This window comes from Eutrigla gurnardus, assembly GCF_963514095.1.
Source record: "Eutrigla gurnardus genome assembly, chromosome: 10".
Lineage (NCBI taxonomy): Eukaryota > Metazoa > Chordata > Actinopteri > Perciformes > Triglidae > Eutrigla > Eutrigla gurnardus.
In genome coordinates, this window is record NC_139924.1 from 4,463,568 (window position 1) to 4,476,407 (window position 12,840).

A 12,840-nucleotide genomic window follows, 5' to 3' on the forward strand; every position below is an offset into this window, starting at 1 on the left:
AGCCGGGGGGGGGGGGCACCTGCTGCCCCGAGGAGAAGAGAAGCCTACATGATGAGTGCACAGCTGGAAATAACAGACCTGTAACACCTGAACGGACGTTAACGTCACAACATCGCACGCACGGTGAGAGCCAACACGCGCATCCCTTCCCACCCGGGGAGACTGAGACGATGCTGCTGCCCTGTCTGCCGGGCGGCGGCGGGGCAACGTGCGGGACCACCGGCACCTTCTTGTCCGCATGTCTGGTCTCCGCTTGTCAAGCCCTCCGGAACTGCGGGGAGGTCCAGTGCGGCGACGGCCACCAGTGCTGCCCGCCCGTCGTCGCCGGGAACGGCAGCGCCGGCTCCGCGGTGCGCTGCTGTAAGCTTCCCATCCACATCTTCTTCGACAACGTTGGCTGGTTTACGCGGAAGCTGTCGGGCATCCTGATCCTGCTGCTGCTCTTCGCCATGGGCTACTTCATCCAGCGGATCATCTGCCCGCGGCCCCGCCGGCACCCGCACCACGACCGCAGCGAGGAGCCCTCCCTCTTCCACGGCCACGCGTCGGCGTCCCAGGACTCGCTGCTGGACCGGTGCCCCTACAGCGTCGGGGGCTTCGCCTCTCCGAACCTGCCGGCGTACGACGAGGTCAAATATTTGCCCACGTATGAGGAAAGCATGCAGGAGCTGCACAGAGACCGGTCCGACGATAACTTGCTGACGGACGACGAGAGGGGTGGTGAGGGGGGCAGCAGGGGGCGAGCGGCCGGACCGAGAGCCGGAGACCAGAGACGGGATGTCCTGGAGGTGTCCGCACCGCAACACAGCCCAAGGACATCTCGGAACTCGGTCTGAGATCTTGGCAAAGCTACAGAGACAATATAGCATTCTTATTTTAATATAATCAGGGTAATTATCTGGCAGAGGTATGAAACTCAAGTGCAATTATAATCCTGAATGTTAAGAATAAAGGAAGAGGCTGAGAAAATGTACGTGTTTTGTAAGATTATAGCGGATTACTCGCCTTTTGTATGCAAATGACCGCTTGGGTAAAGGAGATTATGAAGGCGAAGGCGGCTGAAACCGGCGCTTTGTCGTCGGGACAGCTAATTTGGCTCCGATACAATCGCATTAAGTTTTACTTCAGCACCTCAATCTCTAATGGCACCGTGAGACAGTTTTTCTTCCGTCAAATCCTCGTCCTTTCTTAGTCTTAATGCTAAATATTCGGCTGGAACTGAAAGACCTGCCTGTCTCTTCTTTATTCTTTATTGAATTTGCATCCAAAAAGGAAGAATATTTAGATTTTTTTTTCTCAGCAACATGGGATGTGGGCTGCAGGAGGGAGTGAGGGGATGAATGTCAATTTTAATACTTTCTGCAGCACTTTTTTTTTATCGGCCAGTTAATTTTTTTTCCTGCATGAAAGTCATATTTTCACAAACTGCCTCACACTGCACATGCACGTCATCAATCATCAGGGGCTGACAGACAGCATGTTATCAGTGACCTGAGCCATGTCTGATGTGCCTACAGCACAGAAAGGCTAGTTCTTTTCAGAAAATGCTCTGATCCTGCAGGAGCCTTGCTGCCCGAGGCTGCATGTCTCCCGGGTTCTGAATTCAGTAACAACAATTGCAGATATTACAGCTGGCATACTGATGTGGCATAACCTGCTGAGATATAAAGTTGTGATTTGATGAAAGCATGTCAGACAAGATCACAGAACACTGTACAGCTCCGACTCCACGAAGGAAAAGACATCTAAGAGGAAACAGGGGTGAGACAGGCAGCATTTCTTTGTTCCGAGGGATCTGAGAATACTTTCAGATCTATTTGTAGGTGGACCTCAAGTGTGCAACTGTCCCTTGTTAATGCACTACTGACATTTTGATTATTATTATTATTTTATGCTGGAAATCAAAATCCAAACTGGCACCAGACACACCTCTATACATCAGACTTAACGGCCCTTTTGCCTGGATTAAAGCTGAGGGTTGTTTTTGTCATTAACTGTCTATTAAAATGCCTGTTCTATTGAAAAGGCTCACCTGTCATTGTCACTTTACTTTGGCTTTAACTGGGCGCATGGTGAACAGTCACACCTGCCACATTGTATCTCCGGCAAAGACTTGAAACAGTGTCAGCACATCATTAGTCCTAAAGGCGAATAGAAGGAAGTATAACAAAGACAATTTCATTATTGAATAACCTGCCAATCATTCTAAAATTGCAGTGATTTATTGTTGATCTACAGAATTACATAGAATAATGAAATTTTCCACCACAGGTTCATTGGGTTTAGCTTTGAAGAAGACGTTGCTGCTAAAGCATCTCTATCCGCAAACCTAGACTTTACATTTAGAGACCTGGAGCTCCTATAACGCTCCCAACACTAAAAGTCTGAGTGTGACTGTGCGGTGTGTGTAATCCAATACTGCCAGACCATGATGGCAGAGCCAACAGTGAACACTGATGGCTTACCTTTCAAGAGGGGTATTTGTGGGTGGCTGGAGATTGCACTTAAAAGCATTACATCCATGCTTAAAACCCACTGATGGGTAGATGAGGTGGAGGACGTGACCCTAAGATGCATGAAGCCATATATGAGTGCTAGTCAAACCACAAGAGGTGTGAATGTTGCACCTCACTCTGCCATTTTTAGTCGTTGGCGTTCATCGTGAACCTAAGCTGTAGCCGTGGGTTTGGGAGCAGAGGGCATCAGTCTCCTCCCGCTCCCAGCATTAAACTTTAATCAGATCATGGACAGCAGGGACATCCCCTGGCAGGGGGAGGGGACGGGGATATCATGGGGTTTCTTTTACTCAAATCCACATTATAAATCCAAACTTTATGTGATAATATTATCTTATCTATGGAGACACAGGGAAAAACACACACACTCACAAACAACATTAGAATCTGCGTCAATGATGCAGCTCGCTGGACCAAAGAACAGATCAACTATAAAAGGTTGAATCAATGAGCATTATCCTCCTCATAAATTCTACATGATATCCGGGAAGTCTATTTTTAGGGGAGCTGCATTGCTTGGTCATCAGTCTTATATAGTAGAACTTGCATGTCATTGAATATGGATGTACAGCTCTGTGGTTTAATACATTATATATTTAAATTGTATTTGGTATTTTGTGCTGTGTATACATTTGGAATACTTTGTAATATTATTGTTCAGGAGATACCACTGAGTCAATAGATTCTATTCATAGATGTGTCTACTGTAAAGTGTAGACATGTGTAAGAATACACAACAAAGGTTTAATAAATACGTATTTTACATTACCGATATGCAAATAAATCCTAGACACATAACTGAGATTGGGTGCATCGTATAGTGGAAAAGGAAGTATGAACACAACTAGTCTATTTTCCGATGTGTGTGGCCTCTCAGTGGTAATGCATGTGAAACCTGACTCCTCGCTGATAAGTCTTTTCCTAGATTAATGGTGTTTGGACTGGCTGACTGGTTTATCACACAGCGAGTACAGGCTTAGAAAGACAGCGGATGGAGGGAGTCAAATACGAGAAAGACGGTGAGTCAGAGAGAGATTTAGGCTCCAACGGCTAAAAGTGCCTGGTGCTGTGAAAAAAATTAGAGAGAATGAACCCATTGATAGATTTTCCTACATCCACCGTTTTCTCGTGATGATTCATCCTCGGCCACTTACAGTTTTAGGGATTTCGCCGATCAATTTCTACCCTATCTGTAGACATCATCGTGATATGGCTAGTTGTTTTTTGGAGTGCCCAGAGACAGATCATCTCCCTCATACGTCCCACCTGGGCCACTAGAGAAGATGGATAGGCTATAATGGTCCGCTGATGTACTGGCCGTCTGCCAACCAGGGGGTGGAGCCGCATGGTAAGCAGTTGGTTTCACACCTCAGCAGAAAAGGAAATACAAGAATAACTCAAAGAGAAGTCATTTCTGTAAATACATTGGACTCTCAAACACACATGAACCCAGAATTACACCCAGTCCATGTGCAAAGCTGGAAAAACATGTCAAAGATACTCTATGATCTATATAAAACCAGTGAAGCATCAAAACATGAAAGGAATAAGAAAAACACAGACAGTGAGGTAAAAGAGTTCAGTTTTATTTTCTGACCATTCATTTTAGTGTGTACAGAACGTGTTAAAAATAACTATCAATATAAAACACAGCATCACTGACAAAGGCAATCTATTTGTGCCTCACTGAGTAAATAAGTTCATTTTCACAAATGTAACAAGATAACAATCAACTTTGAAGCCAATTTGACAGAAAGGCCATACTGGTGTTGTTGCTATAAAATATAGATAGTTACTTTAAAATCAATTCATCCACCCACAGTTACAACATGCCATGTACAATGTAGTGCAAATGTTTTACATGACACGGCATATGTGTAAGAGTCAAAGTCAAGTGTCCTATTCTTCACGGCCCACTTATCTTCACATCTTCATCATGTTTTTTCTTGAAGTTAATGTAATTGTCACTAAAGGTAGCCATTTTGCCTCAGGAACAGACCTATTTTATTACTCTGAGACCAAGCCAAACCACTTTATATCCACCAAATGTTAAAAAAACACATGGGAATCAATGAATGCAAAGCGCATGTTTGAGATGAAGGTTCCCTGAACATTAACGTCGCCGGGCCACGCTGCTTCTCACAGAGGCGTTTGCGGCTTTCTCTCTCTCTTTAGACAACTCCATCTCTATCTTCGCCTGGATCTTTCCCCAGTCCACCTCAACCTGGCAGAAACAGAAAGACGAGAAGATACAGGATTAAATCAGGTATAATACTGGAGTTGCTCTGATCAGTATGGGATTGACAATGACATTATATCACAAGGTGGGGATCCCCCTGGACGCCTGAGTGTAGTGGCCCCCCAGCAGACTGACGTAGGTTTTGTGAAAGGCAACGATTTCTAGGCTTTCCTCCATTTTCACTTTAGTTCCCAGACTCCTTCAATGGGACGGCAGAGAAAAAGCCTCAATCACCAAAATCACCTCAAGAGTTAACTTTTTCAAGTGAAGGCACTAAGAGTGTATAACCAGAGCATAAAAAGCTGACAACCTTTGGAAACAATTAGAATAATCTGTCCTCCGCTGCTAAAAGGCTTCCAGTGCGATTGCTGCCCAAATCAATTAATGTGCAGCGCTGTCCTGACTTACCCCCTCAGCGTACTGCAGGAATCTCTTATTGGTCTCCTTCCTGCCAAATTTCTGTAGAAACGACCCTCTATAGGCCAGCACGGTGTCCACATGTGTCTTGTGTTTGACTGCCAGCTCCAGTGCCCTGGACACAAGATGACAAGATGCAGAGCCATCCCGTAAGTTTCACCACAACTATAACTGACCTTTGAGCAAAAAGCATCCTTATAGTGCTCCTCTCCTTCCAGCTGTAACCTCGCACCGTTCACACCATTCACGCCAACGCTGAGTCGTACCTCTCCCAGTTGAAGAGGTCGATGTGAACTCGTATGGCTTGGTAGATGAGACTAGCTTGTAAGAGTGTGGCCTCAGCCTCCTGGACCTGACCACTGAACATCAGCATGTGGGCCAGAGACGACTCCTTAGATGGCTGCTCATTTATAAAATTGATGTAGCGCACCTGAGGTAACTGAAAGAAGAGAGGAGGAGGATTGGGAATGGGATACTTTTAAGTTGACTTGGTTCTGTCAAAATCAGTGGATTTAATAGTGTGTGTGTACTTGTGTTGGAGGACCTGGGTGTGTTCAGTTGAATTAGCCTTTAACTGATGCCCTTACCTCTTCAATGGCAGCATAGGCCATCTCTGCTGTGGTCAACTCCCTGTTTGCCATAGCCATTCCAGCAAGACACGCCCACAAAGACTGGTCCTACAGATGTGGAGAGCAGAGGCATCGTTAAACATCTCACCATCTGACCCGATGACCTGGAAACAAGTTGTGCTTCCCCATGTTCCATTGTCCTGAATGTATATATCTCCATATGTATATACCATTAACCATCTTTTGTCCTTGTTGTAAACACATCTGACTGAACAATTTTATTTTTTATCAATTTGTTTCAATCAATAGCATTTTACATACTAATATCTTGAGGTGAGTAACTCAGTCAGGAGAGTTTTAATAGTCAAACTATTTTTTTTCAGGTCTCCAAATAGTATCTGAACATATTTAACTTTTATTTAACCTTGTGCTTAATGATTTATTCAAAAATGCAAAGTCAGTTCCAGCTAGCAGTGATGTGGATGGTGGATTCAAAAATAATTAGAGGTGTGTGTGAGCACGCACAACAACAGGGTGTGATGCTGACTTTATAGTTCCTATTACATCCTGCTCATATCCTGGCAGGCCTCGTTGTAGTCAGACTCCAAGCCATTAAGAAAACACGCATGACACACAAAAACAAACGTAAATATAGACTTTTGCCGTACACAACAATAAATGCAAACAAATGTGTCACCACTTTATTCCGTGCAGCTGCATTCATTAAAATGAAGCCGTAACCACCAATTGGCCAACAGTTGAGCAAACTTCTCACTGGAATCACCACTGTGTAATTCCCCCTTTAATCAGTGTCCATCACTAAGACAGGCCGCTCTAATCGGAAACCACTCTTGGAAACAACAAGTAACACTGGCAGCCACTGCCTGAGGTCAGAAACTTCATACAAAAAGTTGACGACTTATCACAACATCTTCCTTTGGTGTGCCTGTATCATAGTTAGGATTATAAAATTATCTACCGTACGTTGTGTATGCGTGTTTGTGTGTACGGCTCTAAAGTGTCAGATGTGTCAACTCCTATCAGGTCAGGGTTTACTGACAATGACTGTGTTTCTGGGAAAAGCTGCGCTGCCACCAAACTCTTACCAGAAGTAGAAGGGGGAGGGGTCGAGGGAAAAAGCTCTTAAAACCAGTGCTTCTCTCTCTCCGTCCCTTTTGTCCCACCCTCCTCTCGCTACTAGCCGTCCATTTCTTCAGGGCTGTGGTTATTGCATCATCGCCCAAGCAAAAACACAGCACAACACTGCATTCAGCGTGTGTGTGTACGTGGAGAGTTTACACATGCATATAGTGGAGTGTGCATTTATGAGTGAGGTCTATGGGGGCTAAATCCGGTAAATGGTGTCACCAGGCTAATTGAAGGCTAATTAAAGCCTGCTGGTCTGGTCCCATAAACCTGTCTACTACCTTCTCATTTCAGACTCTGTCTCGCTCTCTTTCATACATATATCCATGCATGTGTAAGACACATACACCACAGGAACCAGGACTGTGTCAGAGCTATAGACTGGAGGATATGTCACACTATTCTAAGATTATTTGAATAAAAATGCAAAATAGAAGAAAGTTAGTAATATGAAGAACTAATGCACACTGTGATTTCATTTGGGTATTTAACATGTAAAGAAATGACACCAAGACCTCGCATAAGAGCGATGTCATAGCAGCTTGATAATTCACACTTTAATAGTACACGTTAATAGAAATATGTTGGTATCTCACTTTGGCGAAGCGGCAGAGGCGTAGTGCATCCTCCCAGCGTGCAGAGGTGCTGTATTCGTGCAGGAGAGCTGGGTAGGGAGGAACACTGCTGTACACCAGGGAACCGTCCCCCTGGCGTAACGTCACCTTGGTCCCCACATAGCTCAGAATGTGGGGTGCACGACTGAACTCACTTTGAAGGGGACACGTTCACAGACACACACCGGAGTTAGAACAAATACATGTAACCACATCCTCAGAGTTTTGACAGAAAAGCCTGCAAGGAACACTCTCAGTGTTCGCCTGTTTGCAAGAACTGATAGTGGCCGTGAGAAAACGTACCAATGCTCATGTGAGAAAAAAGACTAGGTAATGCAATATGTTCTGAATAAGTTAACTTATAGAGGGTGACTGGTTGTGCTAATTAAGAATGTAACAATCAACTTATTGACTGTGCAATTTCTTCCAGTTTGCATTTATGCATGTGTGTATATCACAATTTCTACTACAAAGAGACATTTGTGGCAGCCCATGACATACAATTTAGCTGAACTGATGACATACCAACAGTAGAGCTTTTGTAAGTTGTACTCTACTTGATCCCAACCTGCCTTCAATCATAGATATCCTAAAACATAGACAATTCCATAAAAGTGGAGCCTTTGTATTTATTTATTAGCTCTTGCCACATGGTGTTCCCCATTTGCACACTGCATAAAAATAAACTATGAATACAAAATCTGGCTGCTGGAGCACCATCACAATAAAAGCTGACAAAACTGAAAATAGCAACTTAAATTGAGGCTGTGTGAACATAAGCAACTACCAATTGCAAAACTTCTGATTGATGATGTCTAGAAAAACAGTATGATTCAGCATAGAAGTCTAAAAAAAACAACAGCCTGCCATGAAGCAGCGAGACAGGCGAAACATAATGCAACCAAATGTTCAGATTAGTGTAACAGAGACATGCACAACTAGTCCAGGGCTGCTTCTATAGACAGTGCAGGCACTCTGCCATGGCACTGGCTGAAGCTGAGGCCTTTTGGGCAGGAAGCATTGTACAGTCTGACAGCTGCTGGCAAAAACGTAGTGTCTAAAGTGCTATGTGTTGTACCTTGGGGGATGAGCTGGACGGCCAAAAAAGCTGCTTCTATCTCTCTTCTTAGCTCTTATTTTACATAATTTCCACTCTGGTGAACAGTATCAGCCGATAAGGATAAAAAGGCAGTATGTTAGTGAGAGGAAAGTACTGCACATGTCTACCTGCCATCCTTTACGTGCACCGTCTTTGGCAGCAGTTCCTTGTCAGTAAAGACAGCACTCGGGTAGTACCACACTGTGAACTGGTTGTCTTGGATTCCACACAGGATGTTAGCAGCGTCGTTCCATGCCATACTGTGAACCATGCTGCCTACAGGACAGAGCACACGCACAACACTCACGGTCATGCCATGGTAGCGACACATCTTCCCAAGTGAGTTCCCTCCTCACTGTCTTACCAATTTTGCAGCTTTTGGGTTCTCGCCCCGGATGACGGAAAGAGGTCAAGTAAAGGTCACGGTTCTTGTCTATCAGGGCGATCTTCCTTTCGGTGGACAGGCCACATTGGTCCAGAGCTACCTCCACCACCTCCAGCTGCATGTGAAAAATGACATACACAAGCACAAAGGGAAGAGGGAACAGTTGAACGGTGGAGAGAACATAAAAGATCAGGGAAAGAGAAGGAAAGGGGAGCAAATATGAGAAAATACTTTTCACTTGGAATTCATGCACAAGTATACCCGAATAGGCTTTACCATGTGGTTATTTCATATATAATATTCATTTATTTAATTACAGAAAAGATGCCCTATCGTGATCCAGATGTGCAATGACCTGTGTCTGCATGGAAGATTTTGGCCATATCGTCCAGGCCTGTGTATGTGTGTGTGTGTGTGTGTGTGTGTGTGTGTGTGTGTGTGTGTGTGTGTGTGCTCCTGGCCAGAGCCAGCTGGCTTTGGTGCAGTGTCTTGGAGCTGTTGAGTCCTGGCAGCAAAAGCATTGCTGACAAACAGTAACTACTGCTACCTCCACTTCTTCTCCTTCTCTTCTAATTCTTTCCTTCTTTTTGTCTCATTCCCTCTTAGTTTGACTCCAAAGCCCTTCCCCCATATTCTTCCTGTGTCTTTATTGTCTTTCTCCCGTCTGGATTATGAGTTAGTATATTTTTAGCACAGACAATCCCTCTGAAAAGATAGTTCTCCCTCAGTCCTTCACACTGTAAGTTAAATGAGGAAACTGCTCTGATATCCGTTATATTGTACAGGTAATGAGCAGCAGATCAATCCTATGACAACGTGACACATTCACACTTCTGGTGTAGAGTGGAAGATAAAAGACAAAACAACGGGTTTGGAGCATTTCCTTGGTGCTGAAACACAAAGTCAATATGAGAACAGAGAATTACCCACCTTATGAGTCAAGGGCTTGCCATCGCCGAGGGCTTTACCAGTGAGTGCGTCGAAGAGAAGGATGACTGGTGAGGAGAAAGGAAAAGAGATCATCGTAACAGCACCGTCCATTCTATTTATATAATAAAGTGGTGACAGCGGCCCCCTTACCTTTCTCATCACTCTTGTCTCGGATGGCGATGGTGTCGTTACTAAGCGAGACACCCTGGGCATTTAGGATGTCAGCTCTCATACCAGGGAACTTGGGGCAGGATATCAGTCGACCCTCGTAGGAGAATGTATACAACCCAGCTCCATCCACGAGTAGAAAATGTCTGGGCGGGGGGGGGAGACAGGAGAATCCATCAGATGAGAGCAGTACGTGGACTGTATCTACCGGTATATGACTTTATATGTGGGTAAGTGGGATGGCATGGAGAGGGAAGAAGGGGAGCAAGTAAGGAGATATGATAGATGCTAAAGTGCTATAGAACGAAGAGTCTTTAACAGATAATCAACTGACATTTAAGCAGGTAAGTCAGACATGTAATGCACATTAACACACAGCATTGACTTACTTAGCCAGACTCATCAAACTCAACTGTGATTTCAGAATAGCCAGTAATCCATTTATCCCTATACTGAGTGTCAGGGACACTGCATTGCAGTATTGCACAAGAGCTACTCCATATTAACATAATTTTCCCCAGGGGTTTCACTCTCAGCCTTATTGTATGACAGGGCTGGCTGGTCTACAGCAGAGTGAGTGTGTATGTGTGTGAGAGCGCTTGGTTGGCTGCTTGATAAGTGGTCAGTTTGGAGTAATGAAGCATTAGAGAAGCTGGTAGATGATCCAACAGCCTGGTAACCCGCTGGTTGCAGCGCTCCTGGAATAGACACTCACTTCTCTGCTTGCACGATGAGGCTCACTGTTCCTTCCTTCAGGTCAAATATGAGGGGAGTGTTCCAGTTTCTTGAGCTGGCGCAAATAAACGGCACAAAAACACACAGCAAAATCAGTGAAAAAAACCCATCTAAGAGCAAAGTTCCACACATGGCATGAGTGCAGACGTGAAAAGACCACAGAGACGAGAACAAAGAAAAATAGAGTAATGAAAGACAACAAATATAGGAATCGTCAATGAAAGGAGAGGAGATAAATCTACAAATAGAGCATGAAGAGTGCAGTGATGGAAAAGGACTGACACAAATAACCATTCCAGAAATACAGGAGGATATAAGGTGAAAATTACATGTCAAATACACCTACCACAACATACACAGAGGTCATCTGAAGAAATAGCCTAGTGGGAATCAGCATTTCAGTAAGCTGCAGTTGTTATTGTTCTCCAGCAGGACTCCTTAGTTGTCCTCTGTCTTTTTTATTATTTGACAAAATGTCAGGTTAAAATGTTTTAGGCCTACACTGCATGAAATCCCAGTATATTTCCGTTGGATCTGCAGATTATCTTTAGGATTTGGTCCGATGATGTGATAGATGAGCATATGTCGCACAAACCCCTTATGTGTGAGGAACATTTGGAAATCATAAGATGAGAGGAGCACAGGGGAAGGAAGGGTGGGCTACTGACTTGTAGACATAGCACTGGAGGGAAGTGGCGACCACAAGGTGACCGTATGCCAGAGAGGTTTTGATGACTCGATCTCGAAACTCCAGTGTGTCCATTGCATCGTTCATCACATTCCTCACCTGAGTAAAAAGAAGGAAAGGAGAGAGGAGGGCAAAAAGATGAGTCCAGTAAAAAGAAAAGAAATCACTCAGGAATGACTGAACATGCATAAACATTACACTACTGAACAAACACTTTACATTTAAACAGGCAAACAACAAAAGGGAGACACTGGTTTCACTGACAGAGTGGTGAACACAGTCACATACACATACGAGTGTATTTATCCTTAATATACACAGGAAACAGTCTGTTCCAGTATACGTTGGGCAACTGTGGTTGGAGAAAGCCGTTTTTACTGTTTTAAGTGTGTGCGTGTGGTGGTTGGTAACCATTTTTTCACCTGCATAGATAAATACTTCCCTCCAGCTCTCTCTGTGAATGAATGAAAAGGCCTTTTCCAGCACCAGGTGAAAGGTGGGGTTATTTTTACAGCTTTACAAATCTTCCTCCTCTGCTCCCTCCAGCAAGCCAAATTTACATGCAACACAACCAGGAATAAAAAACATTTGACCGCAAGGTGGTAAATTTAGCTGGCTGATTCACAAACCACTGGCAGATGTGCACTTTTAAAAAGGACTGCGAGGAGGAGAGGGGGAGGAGGGAGACAGAAAAGTGCCTGCAAGGCTGGAAATACATGGCTGATGACCCGACTTTGTTTGGTTTACACAAACTACACTTGGTAAAGATGTCTATGGCAAATGAGTGCACGTGTGCCTCCACACGTACATGCGCATGCGTTCCCTCATCTGAACGTGTGTGTGTGTGTGTGTGTGTGTGTGTACATTTGGGTGTGTTAACCGCATGTACACGCTACCTTGTGGTTAGCATGAGTTTAAACAGTAGAGGACGGCGGAGCGGGAGAGGCAGCTAGACAAGCTGGTCATTGTCATGTCAGGCCTGCACACTAGCACACAGGGAGGCTCCTACTTTAATATATGGCCACAACTAGTCAAGGCCTAGGGAGCATTTGCTTCCCTACATAGCATATCACCTCGATGCAGTCTGCCCATGGCATTGCAGTACTTTTCAATTCTCTTGTTATGCTGACATAACCGAGTTTGGCTCTGTTCATGTTTGGGAATCTGTCATCTCTCCTCACAGACTGATTTTCTGTATATTTCACACATTTGTTTTAAAAACCCTAAACATGTACAACTCTTATGACGGACTAGGACTCAACATGAACTTCCAGCACGATTCCCGCATGTATCAAGCTTCACCATATGTTTGGCTAAGATGTCTTTTAATTTTG

The 12,840-nt window shown here is 44.4% G+C and overlaps 3 protein-coding genes across 5 annotated transcripts in view; 2 read left to right on the forward strand and 1 right to left on the reverse strand.

Annotated features, from left to right (window-relative positions):
* c15h3orf80 (chromosome 15 C3orf80 homolog) lies at positions 1 to 2,014 on the forward strand. The gene has a single exon (XM_084019598.1). It carries the CDS (start codon positions 171 to 173, stop codon positions 834 to 836), a length of 666 nt encoding a protein of 221 aa, XP_083875724.1. The 5' UTR covers positions 1 to 170; the 3' UTR covers positions 837 to 2,014.
* A 2,072-nt stretch (positions 2,015 to 4,086) lies between these two features.
* ift80 (intraflagellar transport 80 homolog (Chlamydomonas)) overlaps positions 4,087 to 12,840 on the reverse strand; it is a 37,220-nt gene continuing 28,466 nt past the window's right edge. For all 3 annotated transcript variants that reach the window (XM_084020055.1, XM_084020056.1, XM_084020057.1), the window contains exons 10-20: positions 11,487 to 11,605; positions 10,799 to 10,873; positions 10,066 to 10,229; positions 9,916 to 9,980; positions 8,965 to 9,100; positions 8,729 to 8,876; positions 7,484 to 7,655; positions 5,760 to 5,849; positions 5,439 to 5,611; positions 5,164 to 5,287; positions 4,087 to 4,740 (exon numbers count right to left, since the gene is read on the reverse strand). In XM_084020055.1, the coding sequence (XP_083876181.1) occupies positions 4,630 to 4,740; positions 5,164 to 5,287; positions 5,439 to 5,611; positions 5,760 to 5,849; positions 7,484 to 7,655; positions 8,729 to 8,876; positions 8,965 to 9,100; positions 9,916 to 9,980; positions 10,066 to 10,229; positions 10,799 to 10,873; positions 11,487 to 11,605 (1,377 nt within the window). In that variant the 3' untranslated portion in view covers positions 4,087 to 4,629. The remainder of the gene's footprint in view (positions 4,741 to 5,163; positions 5,288 to 5,438; positions 5,612 to 5,759; positions 5,850 to 7,483; positions 7,656 to 8,728; positions 8,877 to 8,964; positions 9,101 to 9,915; positions 9,981 to 10,065; positions 10,230 to 10,798; positions 10,874 to 11,486; positions 11,606 to 12,840) is intronic.
* The window catches only part of smc4 (structural maintenance of chromosomes 4), a 51,169-nt gene continuing 48,577 nt past the window's right edge, over positions 10,249 to 12,840 (forward strand). The window contains exon 1 of the mRNA XM_084020052.1: positions 10,249 to 10,313. Within this exon, the coding sequence (XP_083876178.1) occupies positions 10,264 to 10,313 (50 nt within the window). The 5' untranslated portion in view covers positions 10,249 to 10,263. The remainder of the gene's footprint in view (positions 10,314 to 12,840) is intronic.